We start from the raw sequence: 14,066 nt of genomic DNA, 5'->3' as shown, positions 1-14,066 counted from the left end.
TCCGCTTCCATTTATGACTCCTTTGGCTCACAATGCTGGGCAGGGCTGATTGGAGACTTGAGTAAAATGATGTCAGGGTACAAGCAAGCAGTACTAATACAAGGCCAAGATGAACAAACTATACTCCCTTTGGAATGCTGTCAGGGCTACTTCAGTGATTATGGACTTCTATGAACAGAGAGGTGGTGCCATGAGATTCTCCTTCAGCACCAACTTTCTTACAAAAATAAAATTAACTTACCTGCCTGTATTCCAAAATTATCTTGGGTAATGGATGAAAGTTTTGCAGAACATTTAACTGAAAAATGAGAATAAATGTCACCAATATAATTCTTTCATTTAATTTAAACATTTCAAACACTATTTCCAGCTGGAGAAAGTCCTAATAATAAACGGTCTATATAGAGCATAGTTTGCAAGAAGAAAATTCACAATAAACTCAGTTTATCAAGCATCTTAATCTTAATCCCTTACAAAATCATTGTTGTCTACATGGGAGCTAAACGCAGTTCACATGAGCTTGGAAATAAGATTTCTCTTGAGATTTAAATTAGTAAATCTAGGGGCTGGCCTGGTGGCACAGTGGTTAAGTTCACACATTTTGCTTCAACGGCCCAGGGTTCATGGGTTCAGACGCCAGGTGCTGACCTACACGCCACTCATCAAGCCATGCTGTGGTGGTATCTCACATATAAAACAGAGGAAGACTGGCACAGATGTTAGCACAGGGCCAATCCTCCTCAACAATAAATAAATAAATAAGTTAATTAATTAATTAATTAAGTGACATCTAAATCTAGGGCATGTAAAATACCACATAGGAGAATAAACTAAGAAAATGCCTACAGGTGTAACTCAATAGTTTTGGAATATCCAACATTTGAATCACAGTTATCTGGGCACAATATCAGGGAGGTAACACCAGAATACGATTATGGGTTTTTTAATTAATTTTAAAAAGTCAAAATATAACGTACATACCAGATAGTACACGATCATAAGATCACGGTTTGTTAAATTATCACAAAGTGAACACACTTGGGTACTGCTGCCCAGATGGAATATTCCAGGTTCCCCAGCAGGTCCCTGTCCTCCTCCGCAGGTAACTACCACTGTGACCTCTATCTTCAAGGCCACTTTTCCCAGTTTTTGAACTTTGTATCAATGAGATAGCATAGGTATTCTTTGTGTGTGTGTTCTTTGGTTCAACATTATGGTTTTAAGCTTTATCCATGTTGTTATATGAAGCAGTATTTCATTTACTTTTACTGCCGTATTCTATTGTTTGAATGTAGGACAATTATTTATCTATTCCACCCTTGACGGATATGTGAGTTGTTTCCACTTTAGGGCTATTATGAATAGTTCTGCTGTGAACATTCTCGTATGTAGATTTTGGTTAACATATGTCCACAGTTCTGTTGAATATACACATAAAGAAGAGTGAAACTGCTGGGTCAAGTGTAGCAGAGATAATAACAGCCAGTTCTCCAAAGTAAATGCACCAGTTTATGCCCTCATCAGCAACATGTGAAAGTTGCAGCTGTTGCACATTTTTGCCATTGCATGTTATCCTAGGTCTTAATTTTAGCCATTCTGGTAAATGTGAAGTGATATCTTACCATAGTAAATGTATTTCCCCAGTGACTAATAAAGTTGGATAGTAGTCATATATTTATTGACTAATTGTATATCTTCTTTAATTAAACCCCTGTTCATGTCTTTTGCCAATTTAAAAAATTGGTTTGTGTGTCTTTTTCTTCTTTATTTGTAGGAATTCATTATTCTGGACAGGGTTTTCTTTAATCAGTTATATTTATTCTAAATATCTTCTATCCTTCTGTGACTTGCTTCATTACTGTTTAACAATGTCTTTTCATAAACAGAGATTCTTAATTTTACTGTTGTTCAACTTATCAATCTTTTCCTCTATGGTTGATGCATTTGGTGTCCTGTTTAAGAATGTTTACCTAACTCAAGGTCTTGAAGATATTCTCTTATGCTATCTTCTACAATATTTATTGTTTTACTTTTTATATTTAGATACAAAATTCACTTCGAATTTATTTTTTATTCTTTTCATTTATAACATTGTGTAATTTTAGGTGTACATTAAATGTATAGACATCATGCTCATGACACATAGTCTAGTTTTTATCTGTCACCATACATATGTGCCCCTTTACCCCTTTACCCCATCCCTGCCTTGCCCTCTGGTAACCACTAATCTGTTCTCTTTATCCTTGTGTTTATCTTCCACACATGAGTGAAATCATAGAGTATTTGTCTTTCTCTGTCTGGCTTATTTTGCTTAATATAATACCCTCAAGGTCCATCCATGTTGTCGCAAATTGGAGGATTTTGTCTTTTTTTATGGCTGAGTAGTACTCCATTGTGTATATATATATATACCACATCTTCTTTATCATTCATCAGTTGATGGGCACTTGGGTTGCTTCCAGGTCTTGGCTATTGTGAATAATGCTGCAATGAACATAGGGGTGCATGAATCTCTTTGACTTGTTGATTTCAAGTTCTTTGGATAAACACCCAGTAGTGACACAGCTGTATCATATGGTATTTCTTTTTTTTTTTAAAGGATTGGCACCTGGGCTAACAACTGTTGCCAATCTTTTTTTTTTTCCCTGCTTTATTTCCCAACGCCCCCCCCACCCCCCGCCACATACTTGTATATCTTAGTTGTAGGTCCTTCTAGTTGTGGGATGTGGGACGCTGCCTCACCATGGCCTGATGAGTGGTGCCATGTCCGCGCCCAGGATCCGAACCCTGGGCCGCCACAGCGGAGCGCGTGAACTTAACCACTCGGCCACGGAGCCAGCCCCTCATATGGTATTTCTATTTTTAATTTTTTGAGAAATACCCATTCTGTTTTCCACAGTGGCTGCACCAGTTTGCATTCCCACCAGCAGTGCGTGAGGGTTCCATCTTCTCCACATCCTCTTCAACATTTGTTATTTATTGTCTTGTTAATTACAGCCACTCTGACGGATGTGAGGTGATTTCTCATTGTGGTTTTGATTTGCATTTCCCTAATAATTAGTGATGTTGAATATCTTTTCATGTGCCTGTTGTCCATATATCTTCTTTGGAAAAATGTCTGTTCAGGTCCTCTGCCCATTTCTTGATCAGGTTGTTTGTTCTTTTTGTTGTTGAGTTGTATGAGTTCTTTATGTATTTTGGAAATTAAACCCTTGTCGGATATATGATTTGCAAGTATTTTCCCCCAGTTGGTGGGCTGTCTTTTTGTTCTATTTATGGTTTCCTTTGCCTTGCAGAAGCTTTTCAGTCTGATATAGTCCCATTTGTTTATTTTTTCTTTTGTTTCCCTTGCCTGAGTAGACATGGTATTCGAAAACATGCTGCTAAGACTGATGTCAAAGAGTGTACTGCCTATGTTTTCTTCTAGGAGTTTTATGGTTTCAGGCTTACATTACATTTAATCCACTAGGAGTTTTATGGTTTCAGGCTTACATTACATTTAATCCATTTTGCATTAGTTTTTGTGTATGGTGTAAGATAATGTTCTACTTTCATTCTTTTGCATGTGGCTGTTCAGTTTTCCCAACACCATTTATTGAAGAGACTTTCCTTTCTTCATTGTATGTTCTTGGCTCTTTTGTCAAAGATTAGCTGTCCACAGATGTGGTTTTATTTCTAGGCTTTCAATTCTGTTCCATTGATCTGTGTCTCTATTTTTGTGCCAGTACCATGCTGTTTTTATCACTATAGCTTTATAGTATATTTTGAAGTCAGGGATTGTGATGCCTCCAGCTTTGTTCTTTTCTCTCAGGACTGCTTTGGCAATTTGGGGTCTTTTATTGTTCCATATAAATTTTAGGATTTTTTGTTCTATTTCTGTGAAAAATATTTTTGGGATTCTGATTGGGACTGCATTGAATCTGTAGACTGCTTTAGGTAATATGGACATTTTAAGTATGTTTATTATTTCAATCCATGAGCATGGAATATCCATTTCCTTATGTCTCCTTCAATTTCTTTCAATAATATCTTACAGTTTTCAGTGTATACGTCTTTCACCTCCTTGGTTACATTTATTCCTAGGTATTTTATTCTTTTTGTTGTGATTGTAAACTGGATTGTATTCTTGACTTCTCTTTCTGCTAGTTTGTTAGTAGTGTATGGAAATGAAACTGATTTTTGTAGGTTGATTTTGTACCCTGCAACTTTGCTGTAGTTGTTGATTATTTCTAATAGTTTTCTGGTAGATTCTTTAGGGTTTTCAAAACATAGAATCATGTTATCCACAAACACAAGTTTTACTTCTCCCTTTCCAACTTGGATAACTTTTATTTCTTTTTCTTGCCTAAGTGCTCTGGCCAAAACCTCCAGTACTACATTGACTAGGAGTGCAGAGGGGGCACACTTGTCTTCTTCCTGTTCTCAAAGGGATGGCTTTCAGTTTTTCACCATTAAGTATGATGTTGACCGTGGGTCTGTGATATATGGCCTTTATTATGTTGAGGTACTTTCCCTCTATGCCCATTTTATTGAAGGCTTTGTCATAAATGGATGTTGGATCTCGTCAAATGCTTTCTCTGCATCTACTGAGATGATCCTGTGATTTTTATTTCTCATTTTGTTAATGCAGTGTATCACACTGATTGATTTGTGGAACTTGAACCATCCCTGTGTTCCTGGTATAAATCCCACTTGATCATGGTGTATAATCCTTTTTAATTTATTGCTATATTCTATTTGCCAATATTTTCTTGAGGATTTCTGCATCTATGTTCGTTAGTGATATTGGCCTGTAATTTTCCTTCTTTACGTTATCCTTGTCTGGTTTTGGTGTCAGGGTAATGTTGGCCTCATAAATAAGTTAGGAAGTGTTCTGTCTTCTTCAAATTTTCAGAATAGTTTGAGGATAGGTATTAACTGTTCTTTGAATGTTTGGTAGAACTCTCCAGAGAAGCCATCTGGTCCTGGACTTTAATTTTTTGGGAGGTTTCAGATTGCTGTTTCTCTCTCTTTGCTTGTGACTGGTCTATTCAGATTCTCTGTTTTTTCTTTTCTTTTTTTTTTTTGAAGATTTTATTTTTTTACTTTTTCTCCCCAAAGCCCCCTGGTACATAGTTGTACATTCTTCATTGTGGGTCCTTCTAGTTGTGGCACGTGGGACACTGCCTCAGCGTGGTTTGATGAGCAGTGCCATGTCCACGCCCAGGATTCGAACCAACGAAACACTGGGCCGCCTGCAGCGGAGCACGCGTACTTAACCACTTGGCCATGGGGCCAGCCCCTCTCTGTTTCTTCTTGATTTAGTTTTGGGAGGTTGTATGAGTCTAAGAATTTATCCATTTCTTCTAGTTTATTCAATTTGTTGGCATATAGTCTTTCATAGTACTCTCTTATAATTCTTTGTATTTCTGTTGTATCCATTGTAATTTCTCCTCTTTCATTTTTAATTTTATTTATTTGCACCTTCTCTCTTCTTAGTGAGTCTGGCTACAGGTCTGTCAATTTTGCTTATCTTCTCAAAGAACCAGCTCTTAGTTTCATTGACCCTTTCTGCTCTTTTTCTAGTCTCTATTTCATTTACTTCTGCTCTAAGTTTTATTATTTCCCTCCCTCTGCTGACTTTGGGCTTTGTTTGTTCTTCTTTTTTCTAATTTCACTAGGTGTAGTTTCAGATTATTTATTTGAGATTTTCCTGTTTGTTGAGGTAGGTCTGTATTGCTCTAAATTTCCCTCTTAGCACCACTCTTGCTGCATCCCATAAGAGTTAGTATGTTGTGTTTTCAATTTCATTTGTCTCCAGGTATTTTTTTATTTCTCCTTTGATTTCTTCATTGATCCAGTGGTTGTTCAGTAGCATATTGTTGAATTGCCAGATATTTGTGCCTTTCTCAGCTTTTCTCATGTAGTTGATCTCTAGCTTCATAGCATTGTGGTCATAAAAGATGCTTGATATGATTTCAGTCTTCATAAACATATGGTCTATCTTTGAGAATGTTTCATGTGCACTTGAGAAGAATGTGTATACTGCTGTTTTTGGAAGGAATGTTTTATATATATATCTATTAAGTCCACTTGGTCTAGTGTTTCATTTAAGGCCACTGTTTCCTTGTTGACTTTCTGTCTAGACGATCTATCCATTGATGTAAGTGGGGTATTGGGGTCCCCTACTATTATCATATTCTTCTCAATTTCTCCCTTTAGATCTGTTAGTAGTTGCTTTATATACTTTGGTGCTTCTGTGTTAGGTGCATATATATTCATAAGTGTTATTCCCTCTTGGTGGAATGTCCCTTTTATCATTATATACTGCCCCTCTTTTCTCTCACTGTCTTTTCTACCTTGAAGTCTGCTTTGTCTGATGTAAGTATGGCAACACCTGCTTTCTTTTGCTTGCCATTTGCTTGGAGTATCATCTTCTATCCCTTCACTCTGAGGCTATGTTTGTCTTTAGAGTCGAGATCTGTTTCCTGGAGGCAGCATATTGTTGGGTCTTGTTTTTAATCCATCCAGCCACTCTGTGTCTTTTGATTTGAGAATTCAATCCATTTACATTTACAGTGATTATTGATGTATGAGGGCTTAATACTGCCATTTTCTCTCTTGTTTTCCTGGTGTTTTATATTTCTATTGTTTCTTTTCCCTTGTATTTCTGACTGCCAATTTAGTTTGGTGGTTTTCTATGATGGTTTTCTCAGTTTTCTCTTTATTTATGTTTTGTGGCTCTGCTCTGATTTTTTTTTAGTGGTTACCATGAGGTTTGTATAAGAGATCTAATAGATGAGATAGTCCATTTTCTGATAGCCTCTTATCTCCATCAGCCTAAGCAGGTTCCATCCCTTTCCTCTTCCTCTTCTGAGTTATTGTTGTCTCAAATTATTCTTTTTTGTGTTGTGAGTTTGTCACTAAGTTGAAGTGTTTATAATTATTTTTGATGCTTTCTTTCCCTTTATCTTTTAAGTTATAATTGTTTGCTAACCTGTTCTTATAGAGAGCTGCAATTTTCTTATTTTGTCTGTTTATTTATCTCTTTGCTCAGAGCTTCATAAATCTTTGCCTTTTTGTTACAGGTAGGAGGGCTTCCTTCATCATTTCTTGTAAGGCAGGCCTAGTGGTGATGGACTCCCTCAGCTTTTGTTTATCTGGGAAAGCTTTTATTTCTCCATTGTATCTGAAGGATAGTTTTGCTGGATAGACTACTCTTGGCTGACAGTTTTTGTCTTTCAGTATTTTGAATATATCATTCCACTCTCTCCTAGCCTGTAAGGTTCCTGCTGAGAAATCTTCTTAAAACCTGATGGGAGTTCCTTTGTGGGTTACTTTCTTCTGCCTTGCTGCCCTTAATATTTTTTCTGTGTCATTGACTTTTGCCAGTTTTAATATTATATGCCATGGAGAAGGTCTTTTTCCATTGATGTAATTAGGAGTTCTATTGGCTTCATGTACTTGTAAGTACCCCAGGTTTGGGTAGTTCTCAGCTATTACTTCGTTGAATAACCTCTCTGCTCCTTTCTGCCTCTCTTCTCCCTCTGGAATACCTATAATCTGTATATTGCTTTTCCTAATTAATTTGGATATTTCTCAAATAATTTCTTCATTTTTAAAAAATCTTAGTTTTCTCTCCTCCACCTCTACCTGAGGCATATCTATATTTCTGTCCTCTCATTCACTAATTCTGTTCTCCATAACATCAGCTCTATTTTTTATGGTTTCTAGGTTATTTTTTTACCTCATTAATTGTGTACTTCATATCCAGAATTTGCCTTTTCTTTTTTGAGTTTCAATCTCTTTGGTGAAGTATTCCTTCTGCTCAATAATTTTATTCCTGAGCTTGTCAAACTGTCTTCCTGAGCTTTCTTGTAACTCATTGAGTTTCTTTATGACAAATATTTTGAATTCTCTTGTCATTTAGATTGTAAATTTCTGTGACTTCAGGATTGGTTTCTGGAGACTTGTCATTTTTCTTCTGCTCTGAAGTGTTACTGTAGTTCTTCATGGTGTTTGATGAATTGACCCTTTGCCTGCACATTTGTGGTAGTTTCAGCTTCCAGAATCCATGTGTCACCATTGGAGGAGAGCAGAAGCTGTGTTTTCTGGTCCTGTCCCGTCTGCTGGAAGTTGTGCAGGTAGGGATGCTCTGTGTTTGTGTGAGCTGGCCACAGCTGCTCTGAAGGTTGTGCTCATGTGGGCAGGAATTCTGTGCTGGGCAGGCAGGTTGGGCACCATAGGTGGGGCCTCTGTGCTTGGTGGATGGGTTGCTCTCATGCAGGCAGAGCTGCTGTGCTTGGCAGGGGACCGGCTGAGCTGTTGCGCTAGGTGGGAGGGGTGCCTTCTTGCCTGCGCTGTGCTCAGTGTGCAGGTGCCTTTGCAGGGCTGAGACACTGTGACTCGGTGGGGAGCGTTCACACCAGCGGGGCTGCCACGGCACAGTGGGCACTCCCACAGGCCAGGCTACAATTCAGAGCATTTGAATGGGCCCGGTTGCCCCCACCTCCTTCTACAGTTGCATCAGCCACTGTGTAAGGATCTGTGACCTGGCTTGCTGTCACTGGGGAGGGGGAGGGGTGCACCCACTAGTTCCACTGCCTCCCAGGGATCCAGTCCACCCACCTTCTGATGCACAGCTGCGTGGGTCTCTCAGACATCCTGTTGTACTGTGCATGGAACCCTCTGTTGGTTAATGAATGTCCATTTAGTTGTAACTTAGAGAGGAGAGACAAAGGGAACAACTCACTCTGCCATGATGCTGACATCAGTCCTCTGGAATTTATTTTTGTGTATGGTATGAAATAGATGCACTTGTCCCTTATCATTTATGTAACTAGGCATTATTACTCATTACTTTGCAGTGCCACCCCTCTCAGAGATCATGTGTTTTATACACACATATGGAGGTCTGTTTATAAATTCTCTATCCTGGGTCCATTGGTTTATTTGTTTATCCTTGAATCAACACTACACTTTACTGCTTAATTAATTCCTAGTAACTCCTATGCTGTATGATTACTCTTTATATCCAATAGATTAAGTCCTCTAATAATGCTCCCCAAGATTGTATTCACTCTTAGTTTTTTGCATTTCCATATAAATTTGGGAATCAGCTTGTCAATTTCTACAAAAAACTCCTGCTAGGGTTTTAAATAGAATTGTTTTGAATCTATAACTCAAATTGGGGAAGAACTGATGATATAATTTTAATGAAATAGTATAAGCCATGGAATTGTATCACTCTCTGTTTGAATAAAGACTGAGGATACAAGAGTCTTGGCTAGCCAGGGACACACAAACAGGAGAACCAACATTGGTGTGCTTGGAGCAGGCATTGCCCAGGGGGAGGAATTCTGCCTTAGTATAATCTAGAATTGCAGTTTTCTTAGAAAAACTATCCCTGGGGGATGAAAGTGTATGAAAATACTTAGCCAAGAAACTGCCTAAGATCAACTAGCTCTCCCCACCCTGATACCTTACTCACAAAATAACATTCTAACCACAGTCTCCCTGTATATCTTGACTCAAGCCATCTGAGAACACTTGAAAAGAACTGAGTGTTTGATTTCATAAAACTTTGGATAAGGCCCTACCAGAGTTGGTTAATGAGCAGAGGCACAGTGCCATAGCTGCCTGCCACTCCACAAGCTTTATCAAACACTCCCTGTGTTGGCTCCTGATACCACATTCTTCTCATCTCCCTTCTCTCTCTGACCACTCCATAGCCTCTCACTGGCACCTCCTCCCTGACCTCTAAATGTCAGTTTCTCAGAGTTTAAGTCTGTGGTTATCAATGTTGGCTGCTTATTAGAATCAGACTCTGATCTGTGGATCAGTCATGGGCCTGGACACGGGCATTTTTCCAAAGCTCCTGTCAAGGTAGAGGACCACCATCCCAGGGTAACTTTAATAAAAATCAGCTGACCACTTCCAAGTGTGTATCTCCAGCACAAGACTTCTTACAGACCCAAATGCTTGTGCAACATCTCTGTGTCAATGTCTTGTGAACACTTCTGTCTTAACATGTCCAAGATTGAAAGCTTGATGTCCCCCCCAATAAACCACTCTTTTCTCAGCTTTCCCTGAGTAGTGGCCATCTCTTAGGTGCACAACTAAGAAAACCAGGAATTACTCCACATTCCTGACTTTTGTTCACACTCACATGAACTCACACTCACAGATGTTCCCTTCTGTTATAAAAGTTCTCTGAAAATGCATCTGCTTTGCTCCATCTTCACTGTTCTCACTTGGACTACTGAGACATCAGCCCCTACACTACAGCAGCAGCCTATTAATGAGACTCCTCCATTCTCCAACCAGTTACAAGAGTGGTCTTTTTAAAATATAGCTAACACATGTTAGAATGGCCCGAATCCAAAACACTGACACCTCATGCTGATGAAGATATAGAGCAACAGGAACTCTCATTCATTGCTGGTGGGAATTTAAAATGGTACAGCCACATTTGGAAGACAGTTTGGTGGTTTCTTACAAAACTAAACATACTCTTACCATACGATCCAGCAATCCTGCTCCTTGGTATTTACCCAAGGGACCTGAAAACTTATGTCTACACAAAAACCTGCACATGGATATTTACAGCAGGTTCATTCATAGTTGCCAAAACTTGGAAGTAACAAGGTGTCCCTCAGTGGGTAGATGCATAAATAAACTGTAGACCATCCAGACAATGGAGTATTATTCAGTGCTAAAAATAAATGAGCTATCGAATCACAAAAAGACACAGAGGAACCTTAAATGCATTACTGCTAGGTGAAAGAATCAAATCTAAAAAGGCTACATGCTATATGATTCCAATGCTATATGATTCTATGCTATACAACATTCTGGAAAAGGCAAAACTATGGAGACAGTAAAAAGATCAGTGGTTGCCAGGGGTTGAGAGGAGAGAGGGATGAATAGGCAGAACACAGAGGACTTTTAGGGAGTGAAACTACTCTGTATGATACTATAATGGTGGATATATTATATCCATCATTATATCATTACACATTTGTTAGAATCCATAGAACGTACAACACCAAGAGTGAACCCTAATGTAAACTATGGACTTCAGGTAATAATGATGTGTCAATGCAGGTTCATTCATTGTAACAAATGTACCACTCTTGTGGGGGATGTTGCTAGTGGGGGAGGCTGTTGTGGGGGGAGGACAAGGGGTATACAAGACTTCTCTGCACCTTTTGCTCAATTTTGCTGTGAACCTAAAACTACTCTGAAAAATAAAATCTAATAAAACCATATCTAAGACCACAGTCATGTCCTTTTGAACCATTCCAGGCCACCCGTTTTATCCAGTCTAAATCCCTCCCCATGGGGAGAGGAATAGGGAAGGTGAAGAGAAGTAGGCAGAAGGAGTCTTAATTTCAAATTTAGAACCACACACATGTGTTGCCTAATAAAAGTTAATCTTTTACTAACTTTTATGTTAAAAGTATGACTTGATTAACTAAAGAAGAAAATAAGGCTAATATGATTGATGTCAATCATATCTTTGTGAAAAAAAATTAAGGTCATTGTCTCAATTCTGTCTACAAAAGAGCACATCGACACCAGAAGAGATTACATTTCCTTTCTTACGTTGTTAGTTGTCTGCAAGCACTAAGGAGCAGCAAAGGGAAGGGCAACACTGCCAGCTGGTGCCAGGACAGAGAATAAATCAGCCCGAGACCCCCAGTTCAGGTGTGGGTTTCCCAGGTACTGCCATTGCTGGAACTTTAGGGCATACTGCCCACCTCTGTCATACGGGTGCTAAAATCCATGCTGGAGTCTCTCCAGGAAGATGGGTTCTGCTCCCTGCTGTCACGGTGCTCCATGAACAAACAACAGACATTCAGTTCAGCCCCACCAGGTGCTAGCTCTAGGCCGTTTGGTTCTGGGAGGTGACAAACAAGTCAGATGAGGTCTTAGATCTGTGCAACCTACATCTTAGTGGAATAAGCAAACAAGTAAGTGAGATAACTTTAGGTAATGGAGAGTTGTATGGAAAAAACAAATCAAGGTGAAGAAATAGGTAGTGATGAGGGCCTTGCTGTCATCTGTGTGACCAGAGGAGGTCTTTCTGAAAGCAACACTTAAGCTGACAATCAGAACCAGCCATGCAAAATCTGTGGGAAGAGTCTCCAGACCGAGAAAAGAGCTTGTGCAGAAATCCATGGCATAAACAGTGTGCTCAGTGGGGTGCAGGGAGTAAGGAGGAAAGGAGTGATAGGAGGCAAGGCAGACCCACAGGCCAGAGGACACCTTAAATAAAATCCAGAACTTGGATTTTATTCTGAGTCTCACATGAAGCCATCAGAAGTTTAAGTCAGGGGAGTAACACGACTTTTCTAATGTTTTAAAAGATCCTTCTGCCTGGATGTGATAAATAACCCGCAGGGCTAAGAGTAGAAGCTGGGAGAGTGCTTAGGAGGCTTTAAAGAATCTAAGTGGGAGAAGACTAAGGGGTGACAGTGCTGGAGGGAAGCAGGCTAACTCAAGACATATTTTTGTACGTAGAGATCCTGAGACTTGCTGTGGGGTGAGTCTGAAAGAAAATTAAAGATGACTTGTAGGTTTTTGGATGAAGTAGCTAATAACAATAGCCAATACTTATTGGTTTTTGAGAACTCATATGTAAGGCACGGTCCTAAATACTGTTTTACACCCACACACACGCACACACACACACTCTCTCTCTCTCTCACACGCACTTGTTGAATCCTCACAAGATTCAAGTAGAGAGGCACTATTATGATCCTTCTTTTACAGATAAGGAAACTAAGGCACAGAGCAGTCAAGTAACATGGCCCAAGCTGTGCAGGTAGGCAGGGTGGCTGACTCCACTGCTGTTGCTCCACCCACTGCTGGCCCCCAAGGACACAGGAGGACAGGCCATTCACTAAGATAAGGAAGACTTGGGGAAGAAGGCAGATTCAAGTCCCTTCAGTAGAACATCACTCCACAGAAGTCCGTGACTCAATAGATAACTGCCACCTGAACCCCCTGAGGGCCAGGTGTGGGGAGAGTCAGTGAATGTGGGGCTCCTCCAGGGCTGACACAAGCAGAAAGTGTAGTGCTGGAGGGGCACTATGCACAGAGAAGGAGTCTAGAAGGAAGCTTTCCTCTGCTGCGAAGTCAAATGTTGAACAAGAACAGAATGTACAAATTGGAGCCTAGTTCTCACCATAATAACATGAATCCACTTATTTACTGACCTCTACCCTGCATGCTTTCAGTAATATTACTTATTGGCTTCTAAATGTCTACTTCTACTCTGCAACTTTAATAGAGTAGAATCTCAGTACTCCCTGTCTTTTAAAAAATGTATTCCTCTCAAGAGAAGAGCACCTAAAATTTTCTAAAATAAATCTGGGGAAAGGAGAAGGCTGAAGACCTTTCCCATTTCTAGTCTCTTGCAGGGGCATGAAACAAAGAGGTCATGACTAGATTGTCAAGAATCTGGTTTTCAGAACAAAATTCCACCAAATTGTCCTTTTCAGGAAATCAAGCCAACGGATTGCTTCTGGAAAACTGTACTGTCTGCCTCTTTCTCCTTGGTTCATAGGGAGGACGGCAACCGTGGGGTAGGAGCACTTCTGCCATAAAGAGGAAACGATCAAACTGAACTGCTCCATGGTGGTTGCTGCTGGCAAGTCCCACTGCTGGAAGCCAGGCTGGTCTGGGAGTTGACTCACATGTGGTGCAGTTACACTATCAATTTCAAAAAAAGAGGACGATTCTCAAACCTTACCATGGCTTCTGATGTGGACAGGTGTCCCTGCAGCCCCGTTTTGGGAAGAGTCTCCCTTGGCCTCAGCAGGTGCAGCTTTAGCTTGCCAAAGAGGATCTTCAACAAAAGAAATTTCATGTGATAAGAGAGTCCCAGATTTGAGAAAAATCAAACATCACTATAACACAGTTAAAGCGACCAACCAGAGAAGACATACCCGATTAGATGTTACAAAATGCATAAATTCTGATTTAATACTTTTCTTGGATTTAAAGGCTTTGAAGTAATGAATCTTAATGTGAGAGAACATGAATAACTTAAATAGTTTTAAGATAATCAACGTAAAATA

At 39.6% G+C, this 14,066-nt stretch overlaps 1 protein-coding gene across 10 annotated transcripts in view; it reads right to left on the bottom strand.

Annotated features, from left to right (window-relative positions):
* The window catches only part of POLN (DNA polymerase nu), a 174,943-nt gene that overhangs the window by 107,241 nt on the left and 53,636 nt on the right, over positions 1 to 14,066 (bottom strand). For all 10 annotated transcript variants that reach the window (XR_011437649.1, XR_011437648.1, XR_011437650.1 and 7 more), the window contains 2 exons: positions 13,739 to 13,834; positions 242 to 298 (listed from right to left, as the gene is read on the bottom strand). Coding sequence is in view for 7 of the 10 variants with exons in the window: in XM_001489088.7 (XP_001489138.5) it covers positions 242 to 298; positions 13,739 to 13,834 (153 nt within the window). In the remaining 3 variants the exon portion in view is untranslated. The remainder of the gene's footprint in view (positions 1 to 241; positions 299 to 13,738; positions 13,835 to 14,066) is intronic.

This window comes from Equus caballus, chromosome 3 (assembly GCF_041296265.1).
Source record: "Equus caballus isolate H_3958 breed thoroughbred chromosome 3, TB-T2T, whole genome shotgun sequence".
Lineage (NCBI taxonomy): Eukaryota > Metazoa > Chordata > Mammalia > Perissodactyla > Equidae > Equus > Equus caballus.
Note: the sequence above shows the minus strand (reverse complement) of the source record. Positions and strands in the feature narration are given on the sequence as shown.